Below are 21,475 nucleotides of genomic sequence, written 5' to 3' on the forward strand. Positions count from 1 at the left end.
ATATATATATATATATATATATAGTATTTACTGTGTACTGTTATAATATTTATTAAATTATTCATATGTTTTGAGCTAGCTTTTATTTTTATATTTTCAGTTTAATTATAGTTCAAGTTTTAGTAATTTTGTGCTTGTCATTTTTATTTTTATAATTGTTTTTATTTTTTTTTCTATTTAGCTTTCATTTATTTTTAATAGTTTTAGTTGGCACTAACAATACTGGTGTGAGGCCCCAAACTGACGCTCTAACACCTGATCAAGCCCTAAAGTACTGGAGCTGTTTAGACCTGCTAACAGGAAGTGATGTCTTCCTTAATCAATGTCTTGTTTTAATACACAGCTCGACATGACATGGCACTTTCCCTCTCTTTTCTCTCGCTTCATTTGTATGAGATGTTAACTTGATTATTTATATTCCTAATGGAAGGGAATCACGGGAGAGTCATTCAGACGGCCTGCTTTAGCTCTGCGCGGCTGATGTCTGACCAGCTCAGCTCTTTTGTGCCTCTTTTGTCGTCACAAGACTCTGTTTTCACTTCTGTATCGATTAGCATGACTGGCTGTTTCTGGCGTGCCCTTCCTGGGGCCGCATGCGTGTCACCGCTGGCTTCTGATTGGCTGAGACTGAGCTGGATTTTAGATTAATCAGACTGAAAGCTGTGATTACCCACCTATCCCTGACATTTTTTCTCTCATCTTTCCTAACACACACACACTGCGTTAAAGACTGCAGTCAGACGTTATTAGTGTCCGTCCGCAGAGAGTCAATTGAATTACAGAAGCTCTTCACATACAGTAAAGTGCACTAAAGACACAGGAAGCTGTGTGTGTGATGTGTATTTTAGCACATCTCCATAACAAGCATGCCTGGTGTTTTGTTTCTCCATGTCATAGATGAGTTCCTGAGATAATTCAAGCGCAGATCAGATCTGTCGTCATTCCAAACAGCTCCAGCACTCGGCTTTGTGGGGCTAAAACAGTGTCAAAAATGAATGTATTTACAAAATATGATTTGCAAATGCATAACCTAATTTACATCCACAAAATACATTTCATAAAAGCAAAACACAATGAATGCACAAGTATGATTGCAAGTTTGTGAATCATATTTTATATGTAAATTTTGAGACTATTTTAGCTCCATATTGTTCGAAAACCTAGTGAGCTGCCTACTCTTGTGAAAAAATTAGTTACATTTGCCCTTGTGGTGTACTTTAAAACTTTAAAGGATATTTCTAAAACAATGTATTTGCAGATAGCATAATATTAATCAAACTATTTTATTAAGGCACTTAAGTGTACTTAAAAAGAGACTCTTTCATGACTGCTTCTTAACACGGTTAAGTAGAGTTTTAAAAGGCTCACTTTGTAATAATGTCAAATTAAACGTTTTCATTTAAAGTGCATTTTTAAACCATTGTTTTAATATTTTGCCATGCTTTAAAGTATGCTTATATTGATACGTGATACATTATGAAAATAGTAATTATAAAAATTAACAAAAATTAAAAACATTCTGCTTAGCTTAGCAACATACTAATGCCAAATGCCCAAAATAAATTCTGAGTTGAGATCATATTAAGGTCAATAAAATGTATCAGTTAGACAGGCTGATAGATTCAGAAAATATTTCTAATATTTCTTAACATTTAGACAGAATATTTATATTGTCCCATGTGAAACATCTGAATCAATATTCCGTTGATTTTGAAATGTTTGCGTTTTCAGCTTCAAATATTGAATCGCTCTCTGCATCTGTTTCTCTCTTCCAGTTAAATTATTTGAAGTCATTGAAACAGAGAAGACACTTTATTTAATAATGGAGTATGCAAGTGGAGGTGAGTTTGATGGACAGGTGAGATTCATATTTAATATCACTATCAGCGCACGTCATGACACACATCTCTGAATGTCTCTGTTCATGTCAGGTGAAGTGTTTGACTACTTAGTCGCTCATGGGAGGATGAAGGAAAAGGAAGCCAGAGCAAAGTTTCGGCAGGTGAGCCGCGCTCAAACTCTACACACATCTGAAGCAGAGTCATTGAAAGTCTGCGGAGATTTAAATCAACTATATAAAAATAGAGCAAAGTCATTCGACCCTTCAAATAGTGATTGTATTAGGTAACTGTCAAACTGAGAGAAGAATCCAGTGTGATATTTACAACAGATATTGACAGTGGATGGGGCTAGTTTTTTAGATAGATATTTGCTTCTCTCCCACAATGCATTTCAATGCAAACAACGATCAAACAATCATTATAAAATAATTAAATCACGACGTATGTTTATAAAATAACAGAATATTAAAGCAATAAGCCCTGTGAAGCCGTGATTTACAGTTAATTTATAACAGCTAAAGGGCGTTGTTAGGCACGACGCAAAGCACGAAGCGAAGCTAAAACCCCCTTAGCTGTTATAAATTCACTGTAAACCATGGCTTCACGGGGCTTATTGCTTTTATAAAACGGTTATTCCATATACGTAGTACGGTTTCACAGAATAAAACAGAGATGATATAAATAAAAACAGTCTTCTTCCACCAAACAATGTAGTTCCTCAGAATCAGTTGTGGTTGCAACAAAGTGGTTGCCACTAGTCACTATTAGAATAGGTATTAATATGTAATTAATAAGTGGTATCTTATCAATAGTTACCAGTAAAATTGGAAAGGGATATTAGTTCATATCAAAATAGTTACTAGGAACTGAAAATATGCAATTACAAAAAAGTGCTAGTAATTTAAAAATAGTTACTTGTAAGGAAATATTTAAGATACGTTCAATATTATTTTGTAAACTATATAAAATTCAATTAGTCATGAAAATCACAATTTTAATTTAGTTTTTAATGCACACTTTTTGGCAGCTGAGAGTACAATGGAAGTACTTTTTAACACATCTCTGATTCATTGAAACAGATATTTTTAAATAATTCATTAAACAATTTGAGTTTAATTCAGTGTTTCATTGAGTAAAATATTCGGCAAAGTCCCTGCCTATTCATTTACATACTCTATGATGTTTTAGTACAGATATACGTGGGTAAATACTGACATTTACTCATATGTGCTGGTTTACATACAGTGAATTAGATTAATTACATCTATTGCAGTATTTATTACATCTTCATTCTGCTTGACAATGGTTTGGTTGAAAAGATGATTCCTCCAACTGAAATGGAAAAAAAAACATCTATATAAAACAACATGTTTGCAGTAACTGATTTTGCAATTGACATTAAATGACACCTCTTTATGAAAGAAAGAAAGATTTATAATAGTCATGTCATGATCAGTAAATACGCTGGGGGCATCTTCTTGTCTTCTCACCTTGAATGAATGTTGACTCATTTGAATAGGGTTTAGTATCGAGCACATGCACACCCTCTAGTGGTGATGTGTCACTATGATCAGCTGTTCGTGTGATAACTGTAAATCAACAGACACTAGTCTGAGTTCATCTTCAGTGTGAGGGGAATTAAACCCCCTGCTGCAGTCGCTGCAGCACAGTTCACTGCAGGAGGTGGTTAGTGAGAATATAAGAACCACAGTGACATAAACACATGCTAAATGACAACATGTCCTGACTTTCTCGGCTTCTATTCTCAGTTAAACAAAAGAACTGGTTTGTGGAATGATGTAATTATGTGGCTTTGTGTGTGACTACAGATCGTGTCTGCGGTGCAGTACTGCCATCAGAAGAGAATAGTCCACAGGGATCTCAAGGTGAGACACACGCACCCTTTAAGATCTGCTCACCTTTAGTGATTTGTGTTTCATTGAGTTCTATGCAGACCGCTTTGCTACATTTCTTTGTGCGTCTCTCTCTGTAAAGGCTGAAAACCTGCTGCTAGACGCGGACATGAATATAAAGATAGCGGACTTTGGCTTCAGTAACGAGTTCACCATCGGGAGTAAGCTGGACACGTTCTGTGGCAGTCCTCCGTACGCGGCTCCCGAGCTCTTCCAGGGGAAGAAGTACGACGGGCCAGAGGTGGACGTCTGGAGTCTGGGGGTCATCCTCTACACGCTTGTCAGCGGCTCACTTCCCTTTGACGGACAGAATTTGAAGGTCATTTCTAGTTATATTCAGAATCACTTAAGGCCTATTCACATGCAATACAATTAAGTGAAACGATGCAAATCACTGATAAAAATCTTTAATTGTTTTATGTTTTATACACACTCTTTTTTTGATTTGAATAAAGTTACATACTACCGTTCAAAAGAATGGGGTCAGTAAGATTGTTATTTGAAAGAAATTAAGACTCTTATAAAACAAATATGCATTAAATTGATCAAAAGTGGCATTTTACATTGTTACAAATAGGGTTGCAAAAAGGTGGAAAATTTCCAGTAAATTTCAGAAATTTTGGAAACTTTCCAGGATTTTTTTGGAATATTCCAGGGATTTTTGGAAAGTTTCTGGACAGTTTCCACCCCTTTGCAACCCTAGTTACAAACAACTACATATAATTAATAGTTGTTAACAAATAATTGTTACCTAATTGATGTATTGTTTTGCTTGTGAAGAGGTAATAGTGATACACTGTTTGCTTTAAAAAAAAAACACTGCTCCATCGTTAAGCTTATGTTTTATATAGTTTACCTAAATGAGAATACAGTAAGTTTCCCTACAAGCATATTGCTCTGGCTGTATGTGCTGTGTTTGCTCCTCACTCTGAATGTTGGTCCACAGGAGCTGCGAGAGAGAGTTTTGCGAGGGAAGTATCGTATACCGTTCTACATGTCCACAGACTGTGAAAACCTTCTGAAGAAGCTGTTGGTGCTTAATCCAGGCAAACGTGGAAGTCTAGAGGTGAGACGGCTCTGCACACTTCACACACCCATCTGGGTTTATACTTTTCTGTGAAACACAAAATGAGATGTCTAATGCTGTTTTCCATACAACGAAAGCATACTGTGAACAGGGCAACTGCAAACGCAGAAAAGGACAAAAGCACCATTAAAAGTTTCCATAGTAGTCCATAAAAGTAGTCCATAAGACCTGAACGCTTTATTCCAAGTCTTTTGAAGTCAAGTGAAATCAAATCTTAATCATACATTTGTTAACAATAAACCTGGCATGTCACGAGTAGTAGAAACCTGTTCAGAAATGACCTGAAGTTCAGTCAGGACACTCTAGATAGTGCAAGCTGATAGGTACTCAATATGTGACCCTGGAGCACAAAAGCAGTGTTAAGTCGCTGGGGTATATTTGTAGCAATAGCCAACAATACATTGTATGGGTCAAAATTATCGATTTTTCTTTTATGCCAAAAATCATTAGGATATTAAGTAAAGATCATGTTTCATGAAGATATTTTGTAAATTTCCTACAGTAAATATATCAAAACTTAATTTTTGATTAGTAATATGCATGGCTAAGAACTTCATTTGGACAACTTTAAAGATGATTTTCTCAATATTTAGATTTTTTTGCACCCTCAGATTCCAGATTTATTCAGCTTTCAGATGATGTATAAATCTCAATTTCGAGAAATTGACTCTTAAGACTGGTTTTGTGCTCCAGGGTCACATGTTATTCCTCTAGCAATCGCAGTGTAAACCAAATGGTGCAAGCAGATTCACCTCTGTTGCATCTGCAGTAGGGCTGTGCGATTAATCGAAATCGTCATAAAATGCACGATTTGAGCGTGCGCGATTTCTAAATCGCTTTATAGCACGATTTTCCGCGCCCCCGACCTCCTGCAGTATGCTATCCGAACCAATCAGAATGCAGCGCGCCTAAATGGAGCGCAAGAACAGTTATTAACGATCAAAACATCAGTCGTAATTACTAATGCTTCATCCACTTCATACAGTATATTCTGTGCAGTGCTGTTTTGCCATCATTGAGATACTATTATATTTCATTAATATTTTGAATTAATTTTTACTTTTATAAACGTTTTTGTAATTTTGTTGTGTTTTTATTCAATTTTAGTAGTTTTTTTTTTTTTTAAATGTATGTATTCTTTCTATTCGTTTTTATTTCTGTTTCATTTGGTTTATTTTATTTTATTGCATCAAGTTGAAGTACGTTAAAAAGAGAAATCGTGCCCTTGTAACTAGCTGAAATGAAGAAGTTTTAGTTAACTATAATAACCCTGATCTGGTTTTGTTCGCTCGTTTTAGTTTGAAGGAAGCGATTCGCTGTCCACCACAAACCTGTGTCAAAGGTCACGACCCAGCAGCGACCTGAACAACAGCTCTACATAGTCACCAGCACACTCTAAAGTCCAGCGCAGTACCCTGAAACGTCTCCCGTTCTCAGTCGTTCTGCGACTAAATAAATGAACTTCTTCTCAAGAGAAAAAGTGACAGAAGCAGCAGTTGTGAGTGGGGTGGCCAACCCTAGCCCCGCCCCTGCGTTAATTGCGTTAAATATTTTTTATGTGTTAAACTGACATAATTAATCCCCTCGTTAGGGTTAGGGTAACGTGCTAATTTTGACACCACTAAAAAAATTATATAATAAATATTTATTATACATTTTCTTAGTTTTAGGAAGTCTAGGTCTGGGGTAAAAGGTATAACAATAAATAAATAAATAAAGTAGAAAAAATAAATTAAGGCACAGTAAAAAGTTTCCAAGATAATTTTAATGTGACCATTTTAATGTAAAGACATTTAAACCTGTCCATTTAAAGGGATAGTCAGGGTTGCCAGGTTTTCACAACAAAACCCACCCAGTTGCTACTGAGGTGGGGTGGGAGGTAAAATACATGTAAAATACACGTTCCCCTTTTAAAATTTGCATTCCAAGTGCTAAATATCACGTTATTGGGGTCGCTTCAGATCACGGATATGAAAAACAACCCGCGGCAACAGTGTTAAAGTAGCCTGATTCCGATGAAAAACCGCAGACCTGGCAACACTGGGGAGAGTTCATCTACAAATAAAAATTCTCATGTTGTTCCAAACCTGTATGACTTTATTTCTTCTGTGGAATGTAAAAAGATGATATTTTGAAGTATGTTGGTAACCAAAGAGTTTCAAATCCCATTGGCTTCCATAGCATTTTTTCCCCCAATCCTACGGAAGTCAATGGAACCCAGAACTGTTTGGTTACCAACATTCTTCAAAACAACTTTCAACTGTTCCACAGAAGACAGAAAGTCATACGGGTTTGAAAGTCATTGAAGATGAGTAAATGACAGAATTTTGGGTGATCCATCTCTTTTAAATAAAAATCAAGCTCTATAAACGTTCCAATGTTTTAAAAAGAACCCAAATCTGTTGATCTAATTTATTTGATTTTGAGCTGACATATTTCCATGTTGTTCTGAACATGAGTCTGATTCTGTGCAGTGGCTCCGTCCATACCTCCGGCCGTCTCTCACACCAAACGCTCTCAGGCCAGCAGCGTGGAGGGAGAGAAGAAGAAGGAGGAGAGTAAGCTGCCCTCCTCCAGCTCTAAAGGAGACATGGCCGCCTCTCCTCTGGCGGCCCAGGAACGCAGGAAGTCCTCCACAGCTTCAGGGGTGAGAGGTCACACGAGCCGCTACATCACGTGCCATGTGATACGAATACATGCGACTAACACTAGCTCACATTCTCCGTCTATAATGATGTGTGCTTGTGTGAGCAGAATAGCGCTGCTGGAGGAATGACGAGGAGGAATACGTACGTGTGTGAGAGATCCAGTACAGACCGGTACTCAGCCGTACCCAACGGCAAAGACAGCAGGTGAGCAGACTCCGAGCGCACGGCTTCACCGCAGCGTTTCTCAAACTGTGCATGGATAGATATAGACCTTCACATAAAACCACTGACATCAGCTCTCCGTGTCCATTCCTGATAAGATGTGAAAGCCATAACGGAAACCAACATGAAAAACAATTGCTAACAAAATGAGAATGTGTGTTTAATATATATATTCATTGCATCTAAATTCTTCTTCTTATTATTTGTTCTGATATTGTGTATCAAAATACTAGCTTTTAATAACAACATAACAGCTTTTTATAACAATATAATATAGCAATAATTTGTATTACTCCAATTTTGTTCTCTGATTCGGCTTCTTCAGGGAATATTTTTGTTGGTTGAGCAAAAACAAAAACACAATATTTGGACATATTGTATGTGAAATGTCAGTTAAACAATATTAACTTTTGCTTATAGAATTGTTTGTAAAAACAATAGGTTCACATTGTGTGTGTGTGTGTGTGTGTGTATATGTATATTATACAATACAATAAATATATACTATTTTAAATATATCTATGAATACAATTTTATCTTAACACGTTTATAAGGCCATCCAGAATATGTGATTTTTTATTTTTTTTGGCGTATATGTGGTTCCTACATGTTTAAATATAATTTAAAAATAAATACATACATTTAGTATAAGCATGAAAGTCACTGATGGATCATGATTTGTTCGTGAAAATATGCATATGCAGATTTCATGCACAAGTTTGTGTGCAGGCATATCACACTTGCAGTAGCATGCTGAGGATCACAATCTTTCTTGTGAGATACTGCTTAATTAGAATTATTTTTTGTACCAGGGTAATTATAATGAACTACAACCAAAACCATAAAAATATATTTTTGTTACTTGAAATAAAATAGACTTAAAAAATAAATAAATAAATAAAAATAAAAAAACAAGGCAACATTTCTTATTTTCTTTTACTTTAACTAGATGTACTAAAATAACTAAAACTAATAAATAACTAATAAAAATATGTAGATCTATTAAAAAAGTAAGACAATTTAAAAAACACAACAAAATTACTAAAACATGAACTAAAATGAAAATGAAAACTAAAACTAAAAAATAATAGTATAGTAAAATAACTCTTTTTTTTTGCCATGTGATTATGTACTCTCAGCAAAGTTTTACATATTTCACCATGTTTGAAATAATTCTGCAGATTTCCCCCCAAAATCAGTGCAGAAAATGCCTGGTCTCTGGTTTTATTATGCATTAAAACATGCTAAATTTCTTGCAATCTGTGTTTGCATTGTTCTTGATGTGAAAGGGGCATGAATAATTGATTCACATATGATGTCAAGACTGATGTTTGCTCTGTGTCTTCCTCTTCTCTGTCTCAGTCTGACGGAGATGTCGGCCTCGGCGAGTGCATCTTCCTCAGTGTCTCCAGGAGCGTCCACTCGGCCGCGGCATGTGAAGTCCATGTCCGCCTCAGGCCACCCCAGCAAGTCTCCGCTGCCGCCCATCGAGGACGACGCTGAATTCAAGGGGTGAGCCGACATGCTCTTCAGTATTTCATTGAGCTATCATTGAGATACTACTATAGTGTTTGCTAGTTTTTTTAATTTGTTTCTATATTTTCTTATATTTTAGTTTTTATAATATGTGACCCTGGAGCACAAAAGCAGTCTTAAGTCGCTGGGGTATATTTGTAGCAATAGCCAAGCAATACATTGTATGGGTCAAAATTATTGATTTCTCTTTTATGCCAAAAATCATTAGGATATTAAGTAAAGATCATGTTCCATGAAGATATTTTGTAAATTTCCTACGTTTTCTTAAAAATTTTTGCTATTAGTCATTTTTGTCATTTCTACTATTTTTTTTAATGTCTACATAGTTTTTTTTTATTAATTTGTATTTGTATTTAGTTTATTTTAATACAAAACCAAAAATATATATACCGTATTGTCCCGAATATAAGACGATATTTTTTTCTTGGAAATACATCTGGGTACATTTTACCAGTTTTTACCATACTTTCAAAACAAAAATTAAAATAGGAAAAATATGCAATATGAAAATAATTGAAGACAAAATGTGTTTTACTGAGAAAAAACAAGATTTGGTTTTTAAAAAGCCTTTTTCCAAAAGGTACATCTGGAAAAAGGGGGGGTCGTCTTATAATCAGGGTCGTCTTATATTCGGGCCAATACGGTATATATGTTTTGTTTATGTATAGAGATTCAACTGGTTTTATAGTTAAATAATTTGCAAAGAATTAACAGTTTTGTTTCTGAGTCTGGTTCCTTGAGAGATGTCATGAAATCACTGTGAATCACCGTCTGTGTGTCAGCAGCTCTGGCTCCAGGGCTCCGTCCACGTCTCCGTCGGCTCACAGCATCAGCAGCATGACTCCGGATCGGACCCGCTTTCCTCGGGGCACCTCCAGCCGGAGCACCTTCCACGGGGCGCAGCTCAGAGACCGCCGCAGCGCCACATACAACGGCCCTCCCGCATCGCCCTCGCTGTCCCACGACACGGGCACTCTCGCCCAGGCCCGCAGGGGAACCTCGTCCGGATTCATCAGCAAGCTCACCTCCAAGCTTGTGCGCAGGTCAGTCTCCAGATCCGTCACTGACCGTCTCCTGAGGTTTGTGTGGAAGTCAGGTCAGGATTCAGCAGAACTGTAAAAAACTCAGATCAGCTCAGTAATGAGGAGTTGCACTACTAGTCAAAGGTTTTGAATAATCACGATTTTTTTTATGTTTTTGAAAGAAATTGTCTCTGCTCACCAAGACTTCATTTATTTGATTAAAAATGCAGCAAAAATATAGTAATATTGTGAAATATAAATCAATTTAAAAGAACTGTTTCTATTTTAATATATTTTAAAATGTCATTTATTTTACATACATTTTCAGAAGCCATTATTCCAGTCTTCAGAAATATGTTGATTTGGTGCTCAATTATTGATAATAGTTCTTATCATTATAAATGTTGAAATCTTTTGTAACAAACATTATAAATGTCTGTACAGTCACTTTAAATCAATTTAATGCATCTTTGCTGCACACATTTTTGATAATAATAATAAATGTTTCTCGAACAGCAAATCAGCATATTAGAATGATTTCTGAAGATCATGTGACACTGAAGACTGGAGTAATGATGCTGAAAATACAGCTGCACATCACAGAAATAAATTACAGTTTAACAGATATTCACATAGAAAACAGTTATTTTATATTTTACAATATTACTGTTTTTACTGTGCTTTTGATCAAATAAATGCAGCCTTGATGAGCAGAAGAGGCTTCTTTAAAAAACATTAAAAATCTTACTGACTCCCAGACTTTGTGTATCAGTTTGTTGTTCTTATAGTGCTTTTTAGAATTCAAATGTAAGTTTCTCATGTAAGTTAGAAGTATTTAATACTTTAAATGACTTCACCTTGAGGAGCCCTTGGAATTTAGCTGTGGGCCCCTAGTGGATCCGGCCCCTGATTGAGTACCACTGCTTTACACTCTTTACAAACCATTAGCACAGGAAATCTCCCTTTAACTGTTAAAGCCCTACACTGCGCTGTGTGTGTATGGAAGAGAGCGAGCCAGGTGGCCTGACACTCACACACACACACACACACACTCACGCTCAGTGCTGCGCATGCATCGACTCGGAGTGAGCTGCAGTGAGTGAAGGACACAGTGTAAAGTGAGCTGATCGGGCATGTGTCAACATCTCTCTCAGACCTGCCCCCTACTGCCTGTTTGCAGTTTGATTTGGTGACGCTAGTGCTGCAGGAATTACACTCTTAAAGGAACAGTTCACACAAAAATGAAAATCTGCTGATGATTTACTCACCCTCAGGCCATCCAAGATTAGGATGAGTTTCTTCATCAGGTTTGTAGAAATGTAGCATTGCATCAGTGTCTCAGCAATGGATGCTCTGCAGTGAATGGGTGCTGTCAGAATGAGAGTCCAAACAGCTGATGAAAACATCACAATAATCCACAAGTAATCCACACCACAGCAGTTAACATCTGGAGAAATGAAAGTCTTTGTGTTTGTAATAAACAAATTCATCAAGGCGTTTTTAACCGTTGGGAAACCGTTGCTTCCAGCTAAAATGCGAGTCCATAATCTTGCTTCCTCCAGTGAAAAAGTGGTCTGGTCTGAATCAGGAGAGAAATCTGCACAGATCAAGCACCGTTTACGAGCCAAAACAGCTCTAAACAAAAATGTGGGGGTGATTTAAAAATTTTTTTTTTTTTACAACAGCAGATGGACTTTTTCACTGGAGGAAGCGTTATTATGCATTATGGACTTTCTTACAAACATGCAGCTTTTGTCTTCTCCAGACATTAACTGCTGGACTGGAGTGGTGTGGATTACTTGTGGATTATTGTGATGTGTTTATCAGCTGTTTGGACTCTCATTCTGACGGCACCCATTCACTGCAGAGCATCCATTGCTGAGACACTGATGCAGTGCTACATTTCTCCAAATCTGATGAAGAAACAAACTCATCTACATCTTGGATGGCCTGAGAGTAAATTTATATATTTGAGTGAACTAGTCCTTTAAGTTTTTAATAAATGTATAGTGATATTATAGATAAATGAGTCTTCTATAATACGTGTGTGGTCATTTTCACTTAAGTTTATTTATTCTTCAGATTTCATGGCTGACCCACAGGTCTCGGGTCCGCGCTTTTGTGTTGTAGAACTCTGTCTTTCAGAACGGCGAGGTAGGGAGCAATAGTTTGACATATTTCATATCAGACTTGCATATGGAAATGTGTCCTCACACACCCTTCTCCTCAGAACTAGACTCCTGTCGACCCGTGTGTTTCTTACTAATGACACCTCTGTGAATGTTTGCACGGCCTGCAGACTGATGATGACACTTCCCCCACCTCAGACTTTACCCGTGGAGACTGCTGGTGTTTAGCTGTAGTCTGGTTGGATCTGTTGAATGCTGTTGGTCTGTAGTGGTCCTGTACCCGTTCCCCTCTCTCCAAATCTCTGTGCTCAGAAGGAAGTTTCTCAGTTTCCACTCTCCACCACCAATCAGTTTCCACTCTCCACCACCAATCAAAATCACAATAAGGCAGCAAAAAGGACTTCTGTTATGCAGTAAGAATTAAAGTAAAGAAACAAGAGGCCATTCATCACAGTGATTTCACCAAAGCTAAGAGAAGTCCACAGGCACACATGAAGCAGTGGTAAAATCCCTGTAACACACTGCTAATGGTTTTTTGTTTTTATTAAAAAACAGCAACATGATGAAAACATCAGCAGCAGTATGTATTCTGTTCACATCAAGGACGATAACTGTAAGCATAAAGTTTTAATAATAGTCCTAATTCTAGGAGAATAGCGACGTCCACGCCACAGTTATATAATAACAACAGAGGCGCAGTGCTGTTGGAATCACTTTCAGAGTAATTTTTTTCATGTGATTTTTTTTTCACAAGCCAGTTTTTTCGCAAACCCCGCCTTCAGCTGATTCTAAAGATTTCATTGGTCATGTTAATCACAGCGTTGATTGCCTACATAACGATGAAACAAATACTAACCCCAAAATTAACCATAACCATAAAGTTTTAATAATCATCGTAAAAGAATAGCAATGTCCACACTAACGATATTGATGGAATCTCTTTCAGAAGGTTTTTTTTTTTCATGTGATTTCAAACCAGTTCAGCCTAAAGTTTTCATCGGTTATCACTGAAATGCTGAAACTAATGTTAACCACTAACTCTAACCTAAACCAGTTTTCATAATTGTTGTAAGAGAATAGTGATGTCAATGGAATCATTTTTAGAGCAATTTTTAATAAAGCAATAAGCCCCAAGAAGCCGTGGTTTACAGTGAATTTATAACAGCTAAGGGGCGTTGTTAGGCACAACGCGAAGCGGAAGCATGAAGCATGCCAAACAACACCCCTTAGCTGTTATAAATTCACTATAAACCACGGCTTCATGGGGCTTATTGCTTCGCATCGTGCCTAACAACGCCCCTTAGCTGTTATAAATTCATTTTTATTTTTTTTCGCGAGCCAGTTCAGCGCAAACCCTGCCGCTTTGGTTCTAAAGGGTTCATTGGGAATTTATGTTTAATTTACAGTGCCGATCAGATCAATCTTGCGTGATTGGGTTGACCAATGAGATCAGCTGTGGGCGGGGTTTACGCTGAACTGGTTTGGGGAAAAAATGGTGCATTTGTTTAAGCTGACAAACGATAAAAACTTTAACATCCAATCGAAATCCGACGGACCTAAAGGCTCTCAAGCACTTAAAAGCGGCAGAAAACACAACTGCAGCAAGCTTAAGCAAAATCTTATCATCTGTTGGTGTGGATGCTAATATAGTTCTTATAGTTATTGCTCTTGGTGTGAACGGCCCTCAGCATTAGGCCGTTTACAGTTGCCTAGGAACTGTTGTCTGTTGTACTAATCTATGGTTTTAGAGTTTAGTCGTCCACTGTTTTCTCAATATGACCTCTGATATTTCCCAAGGGTACCCAGTGAAGGAGAGGCCCACGGTCGGCCGTACAGTTTGAGGTGAGGTTTTCAAAGATCCTCTGTCTTATGTGGTATTTGTTATTGCCTCCTCCGGTCAGTCGACAAGAGTCTGTGTAGATTGAAATGGTTCAGATGACCAGTGTACAGTATTTGACTATACGTGTGTGTGTGTGACGTTTCTGATTGTTCGGTGTATTTTGCATGTTTTCTAATCATTGAGAGCTGTCTTCTATCTTCCTGATGCAGGTTTTACCATTCTAAACTACCTTGCTCATTTCTCAGTCCCTTTATAGTAGGGAGGCACTGATACCGAAAATCTTAATACCTCAAATAAGCAAAAATGGACGTTCAACATCAGCCAGCAGATGTCTAATAGAAACCAATTCCACTATATATACAAAATATAATGTGTGTCTAATTTACGGTTTTGTTTTAGCTTTATTGGCCACAGATTTTTTTTCCACGCACCTTATTGGTTTTGTAAAGTTGCTCCAGAAAAAAGGCCCATTCACACCAAGAACGATAAATATACAGATAACTATAACAATATATTAGCGTCCACACCAACGGACAATAACATTCTGTTTATTATAAGTGCGTGATGCAGTTATGTTGTCTGGTGATATAAATGCTCAAGCGCTTTAAATTCGAGCAGATTCTGATTGGCTGTCAATGTTTTTATTGTTCAGTAGCCGAAAAAATCGCTCTTGAAAGTGTTTCCGCCGATATTGTTCCTTTGTGTCGTTATCGTTATATCTGTGATGTGGACTTTGCTATTATCAGATAATTATAACGATTATTAAAACTTTATAGGTATTGTGCTGGGTGTAAGTGGCCCTTAAAAGTCTGTTCGCACTAATAACGTTAATCATAACGATAGCTACATTAGTGTACAAACCAACGTGCAATTAAAATTGTTTAAGTGCGCACTGCAGTTTTGTCGTCTGCCGCTTTAAAAGCTCAAGCGCTTTAAAGTTGGATGGAATCTGATTGGCTGTCACTGTTTTTTTCGTTCATCAGTTGGAAAAAACGTTCTGAAAGTAATTCCAACGATATTGTTCCTTTGTGTCGTTTTCGTTATTGCTGTAGTGTGGATGTCGCTATTCTCATAGAATTAGAGTGATTATTAAAACTTTGTATTTATAATTATTGTATTTGATGTGAACGGCAATTAAAGTTATTTTCACGCCGATAATGATAACCATAATGATAACTATATTAGCGTACAAACCAACGTTTGATAAAATAGTTTATTATAAGTGCGCACTGCAGTTTTGTCGTCTGCCGCTTTAAAAGCTCAAGCTCTTTAAAGTTGGATGGAATCTGATTGGCCGTCAATGTTTTTATTATTCATTAGTTGGAAAAATCGTTCTGAAAGTGAATCCATAGATATCGCTCCTCTGTGTTATTATCGTTATAGTTGTAGCGTGGACATCGCTATTCTCATAGAATTCTAACGATTATTAAAACTTTATATTTATAATTATCGTATTTGATATGGCCCTTAAATAACTATAACCATAATACTAACTATATTAGCGCACAAACCAACTCTGATAAAATGATATATTGTAATTGCGCACTGTAGTTTTGGCATCTGCCGCTGTAGGTGCTAAATATCTTTAAACTCAGATGGATTCTAATTGGCTGCCAATCAGTTGGAAAAAAATTTCTGAAAGTGATTTCAACAATTAACTGTGTCGATATCGTTATAGCTGTGGTGTGGATTTCACTATTCTCATAGAATGATTATTAATACTGTTAGACCTGTTCGCAACTACAACTTTATTAGTGCGCAAACCAATGCCTCTTTAAACATTCCAGTTCCTTAAAGTTGTGTGGATTCTGATCGTCAATGTTTTCATCATTCATCAGCTGCACAAATCGCTCTGAGAGTGATTCCAGCGACATTGTTCCTCAGTGTTATAGCTGTGGTGCCATTCTCATATCATTAGAATGATTATTAAAGCTTGTCCTCGGTGTGAACAGGCTTTAACTCCACAACACCCAGATCAGAGGAACTCTTCTAACTGTTCTAGTCTGTGATGAGAGTCATTCTGAGCGCTTCTGTGTTTGTCGTCAGGAGCGGATCCGGAGAACCCAAGGAGGAAGGCCGTGACTCGAAGCCCAGATCGCTGCGCTTCACCTGGAGCATGAAGACCACCTCGTCCATGGAGCCGGGAGACATGATGAGAGAAATCCGCAAGGTGCTGGATGCCAACAACTGCGACTACGAGCAGCGCGAGCGCTTCTTGCTCTTCTGCGTGCACGGCGACGCGCGGCAGGACAGTCTCGTCCAGTGGGAGATGGAGGTGTGCAAACTGCCCCGTCTGTCTCTCAACGGCGTGCGCTTCAAACGCATATCGGGGACGTCCATCGCCTTCAAGAACATCGCTTCCAAAATTGCCAATGAGCTCAAGCTGTAAGCAAAGGGTTCCAAAAAATACAAAACTATAGGGAACACTAAAAAAAGGAATCTGGCCAGGAAGTTTGAGCAGCATTGTGAGTTACTGCTTCTGTAAGCTACTGCTGTAATGTGTAGTGGAGAAAAAAATATGAATGCAAAAAGATGAAAAGAGAAAAAACGCCCTAGCTTGATCTTCGTGACCTCGTGATATACGCCTGGTTAAAACAACCATCTTGCAATAATATCGAAACCCTTTCAGGGTCGGCAGAACAGAGATCTGTCGAGCGAATTATCGTAACAGACTTAAACCGACTTTTTCCACATGTACAGTTAAGATCTAGAATGTTTTTGTTGTATTGAATTAATGATAGAGTTGTATAATACAAGACTTTCAGCCTACTTACGTGGAGGTGTTGTATAGTCACTATTGAGCTCTGTACAGAAAAAATTATGTTCAGTGTGTCATACTTGTTTAGTTGCTTTCTTTTCTTTTAGATTTTGACACCACTCAGTTTTAACAGTTCTTTTATAACTTATCAAGACTTGCTTTTAAAGGCACAGTTGATCCAACAATGGAAGTTCTATTATTTTCTCACCCTCATGTGCTCACAAAACCTGCATGTTGTTATTTTTCATGGAAGTAGAACATTTTGAAGAAATATGCAACTTTTTCTGTGGTGAACATGACGATTAAGCTCCAAAAATGAGAAAACACCATCATAATATGCCACGCAGTGCAACTTGTGCGCAATAGCCATATGTTGCACTTTGTGTAACCATTCTAAAAACGTAAGTTGTTAATCACTGGAAATGTGCAGTCTTTAATAAATAACAGCATGCATGGAACGGCATGAGAGCAGGTCAATAATGACAGAACTTTCCTTTTGGGTGAATTATCCTTTTAATTCAGAGTGAGGATTAGATGTGATCATAACATCAGAATTAATGAGTAAGTGTTGTTCCCAGATGCAGATGGTTTGGATGTACAGATCAGCTAAAAATGAGTAAACGAACGTCTACATTAACATTCCATACAGAGCATACAGTGAGACTAGCATCATGGAGCTGTAGTGCAGAAATCCTGCAGTGTGTTTGGAGCAGGAGTGGCTATAATTTATTTATTAGGCCATTTTATGCCTTCCTGTTCTGTTAACTGTAGAAATTAATCCAGAGAATCCATTTTTGTTGTTTTTTTTGTTTAGTAAAATGTAATTTGTTTTGTAATAAGTGGTGATGACGATGATGAAGATGATGGACTACGACCACTCGTATTGGTACTTTCTACTAGTTCTTTTGTACTGAAGTATCGAAGGTTAAATGTGCAATGCTGTCTATGTTGTATTACTGTAATGCTGATTAAAGAGGTTGTGACTGCACACTTTTAAGGGAAGACGAGCTCAAGTTTAAGTAGTTTGAGAAAAAGGATTAGTGACTAAAAATATTAAAGGGTAAAGCTGTGATTAAAGCTCAGAGAGGCATTGAATGTTCGAATGTCAATTGTGATGTTCCATTTTGTGAAGATACATTTCCAGGATTTCCTTTCCTGGTTTTAATTTATTTTCTTTTTCTTTTTTTCTTTTAATGGCTGTACGGATGAAACTGTTTGGATGGGAAGCAAGCTGAAGGCTGAGGATCTCCAAAAATGCAATTAAACTCCAATACATTTCATCCTTCCACACACTCTTCCCATTTATTCTCTGGACATAGTACTGTACATTTCTGCGGAGAGATCCCTTGGGCCGCTGTGGTTCAGTCCCACTGGAGCACATTAAAGCTTACTTGAAATGAGTCTTTGAACTGAAATGTTTTGTGTCCTTTTTCTGGAGTATATACTAGCATACCTCATTGCCATTATATCAAGTATTTATGAGAACCAACTGAAAACTTAACATTCTTTCTTTTTTACAGATGATCATATAAGCTTAGGATATAGTAAATACTGCTGACTGTTAAACGAGTCTGTAAACTCAAATGAAAATCCTATAATGTGTAGTTTTCAGTTCAAAGAAACACCTAGGTCATATTTCAGCCCCAAACTGAAAAAAATAAAATAAGCCTGTTTTAAGACTATTACAATTCTGTATTGTTGACATTTTCGTAAAAATTTGTTGTGTTGGCTTAATGAAAAGATTGTAATGGACCTAAAATAGGCTTCATTTTCTTAGGGTAAAATATAATCTGGACATTTCTTCATGAGATTCACCCTTTGTGAGATTCAATAAACAAGCTAGACTTCATTAAAACCAATGGTCTGCAGGTTACTGATTTTGTAGATGCCCGGACAGGCTGCACATTAAATACAAATAATGCAACTGATTAAGTTTGTTTAGAGTAGCAACTAAATGAAGTTAGTTTCCATTGATGATCAAAAGGAAATAAAGTTCAACATAGGAGATCAATCTTTAAAATATAGCAGTGGCAGCTACAATATAATTTATGCATGACAAATTAAAATGTTATTTGTCCTTGCCATCATCTTTTTGAGGCCTTGATTAACAAGCTTGGTGTGAAGATCATCTGAGCGGAATTTGGTTAATGTTGCATTAAATTTGCAGAAGGAATAGCACAAATGAATTTAAGGAAATGGTAGAAACCACTCGGTAGACCATTTCAGTCAAAGTTATTAGCTATGTCAAAATTCGGCCTGTTTGTGGCACTAGAAAATTTAAGAGAGAATCCAAAATTGCAACCAGGAATGTTGAGACCATCCCCAATCAATGTCCCAAATTTCACAACCTTTTACATGTGCCATACTCTTCCATGGCAGAAGAAAAATAAAGCTGTCAAGAATCGCATAGTCTCTGAGTAGGTACCTCTTTTTATTTCGCAACCATTAAAAAAAGTATGGTTTAAATAGTATGAATTTAAGCTGGATGTACTATATCTGTCATTTTGTCACTGAAATGTGACCTGCAGCATCAGCTGCATTGCTTCACTGACGTTCATAACTCGTTTCCTGTGGCCTCATGGGATAAAGTATTCAAAATCTTACCAGATGTAGCAGGACATTTTCACCTTGATGTATTTTCACCTTTCACCCGTTTTTTTTTTTTTTTTTGAATACTGCAAAGTCTGACATATTTTTACACACTGTTTTCATCCTCTATATAGTAGGAAAGTATGTATGTTCGGATGCAACCTAATTACATTTTTATGTTAAACTGTGGCTGCGTGCATGATTTTACACTACAGAAACTCGGAGTTTTGCCATATCAGCTGCTTCCATCTAAAGTCGTAGTCTGTCCAGGATGTCATCCAGGCGTTTGTTCTCGGCGCGATGCAGCATTTTCACTGTGACGTTTGCCTTCAGGCCTGTGCCAACCTCTGCAGGTGAGCTGACCACCCAACCCAAGTGAGGCTTCCAGATAAATGGATGTCTCAGTTTCTTATAAAGTGTCTCCATCTAAAAAAAAAACAAAAACGTTTAAGATTGTTGGTGTGGCCAGAATAGACCATAATATATATTTAGGGCATACCTCAGGGTTCAATATTAAGACCTTTTTACTTCTCAAAGAAAACATGATATCAACATGATATTGTATGAGGTAGTTGATTAAAATTAACCTTGAGCACACTGATGCAGATTGTTTTAAATGCCTCTTGTAAGCAGGCATCACTTCTGTAAGACACCAGTTTCAGATGGTCGTCCATGTTCACCCAAATAGCCAGGGTCCCATCCTTGCTTAACCTGATCATAGGTCAAAAACATACTGTACATTGCTCTGATGCAAGCATATACAACCATAAATTGTGAACTCTAACCAACCACAGGGCCCTTGCATCGGGCCAGTCACAAGCCACACCAATCTTTATCAAAGACAGTGGTGGAGAAACCATCACAACCGTGCGGTCTTCACTCTCATGGCTAAGTTCATCTATGGTGTAAAACTTTCCTGGCAGGTCCTCACCCAGCTGCTCTAAAACTACAAAACAAGTTATATTAACATGCAATATATCCATCTAATTAGACCCGTGATCAACTGCAGTACCTGTTTTGGCCAGTGTGAGGAGCTGTCTGCGCTCTCCTCTGCTGCAGTGTGTGGGGAAGCAGTAGTGTGCGGCCTGCAGTCACCTCACAACTCAAAGCATATGCTTGGTCAAAGTCATCACCACCCTACACACACATAAACACATTTTACACATCTATAGCATTCTACCACAGATTTAGCACTATTCTAGAGCTCTCATCATTATATTATAATGACCAATTTTACACTTAGAGGAAACTAAGAGAGTAAATGAAATGATGTCTCAGAGGTTTTTCCTAAAACTAAAATGTGACACTTACTGACAGTAATGGTGCTATAAATTTAATGAGCAGTTCATATCTGACTATTCATTGCATACTTGGCTAGGTTAAAATCTTGAGATGTGAAGTATCCTGATTTTTCTCAGGTGAAAATCAGGATACTTCACCAACATGTCCATTCTCCATTTTGAGATGCGGTGTTGTCATTAGGTATTCTTTTTTCTTACCTTCAGATTGTCATAATTGAAGTCGCTCTCTTGAACAGTGTCAGTGGTGACCTTGTAGCTGTGGTAAGACTCAATAATACGGTCAAAGAAGTCACAGAACAGGATATATGACTGAGCATCAGCCGCTAAACAGCCCACTGCTTTTGGTCCTGTAGACTGACCTGTCAGACAAGAACTAACTTGAAAAGACTGTCAGCCTTTCCCCCAACCCAAATACATATTAAATATACATATTATATTAGATATATATATATATATATATATATATATAAAACAATTTAAATACCGGACAATGACCATCTTTAGTACCTTCATAGAACCCCAGGGGTCCACAGATCAAACCAGGACCTGATATTCACTTGAACCTCATCTGACATGCTTCCTGTGTGTG

General features: G+C 37.4%; 1 protein-coding gene and 1 pseudogene across 1 annotated transcript in view; one reads left to right on the forward strand and one right to left on the reverse strand.

Annotated features, from left to right (window-relative positions):
- LOC107753497 (MAP/microtubule affinity-regulating kinase 3-like) overlaps window positions 1-18,390 on the forward strand; it is a 20,475-nt gene extending 2,085 nt beyond the window's left edge. Inside the window, exons 2-12 of the mRNA XM_016569650.1 lie at window positions 1,776-1,841; window positions 1,932-2,002; window positions 3,671-3,727; window positions 3,837-4,073; window positions 4,701-4,820; window positions 7,309-7,488; window positions 7,596-7,693; window positions 9,074-9,223; window positions 10,030-10,290; window positions 14,196-14,240; window positions 16,285-18,390. Coding sequence (XP_016425136.1) covers window positions 1,776-1,841; window positions 1,932-2,002; window positions 3,671-3,727; window positions 3,837-4,073; window positions 4,701-4,820; window positions 7,309-7,488; window positions 7,596-7,693; window positions 9,074-9,223; window positions 10,030-10,290; window positions 14,196-14,240; window positions 16,285-16,627 — 1,628 coding nt within the window. The 3' untranslated portion in view covers window positions 16,628-18,390. The remainder of the gene's footprint in view (window positions 1-1,775; window positions 1,842-1,931; window positions 2,003-3,670; window positions 3,728-3,836; window positions 4,074-4,700; window positions 4,821-7,308; window positions 7,489-7,595; window positions 7,694-9,073; window positions 9,224-10,029; window positions 10,291-14,195; window positions 14,241-16,284) is intronic.
- Window positions 18,391-18,835: 445 nt separating this feature from the next.
- LOC107753498 (creatine kinase B-type-like) overlaps window positions 18,836-21,475 on the reverse strand; it is a 5,662-nt pseudogene continuing 3,022 nt past the window's right edge.

Source organism: Sinocyclocheilus rhinocerous, unplaced genomic scaffold, assembly GCF_001515625.1.
Source record: "Sinocyclocheilus rhinocerous isolate Xijiao unplaced genomic scaffold, SAMN03320098_v1.1 scaffold1523, whole genome shotgun sequence".
NCBI classification, from domain to species: Eukaryota; Metazoa; Chordata; class Actinopteri; order Cypriniformes; family Cyprinidae; genus Sinocyclocheilus; species Sinocyclocheilus rhinocerous.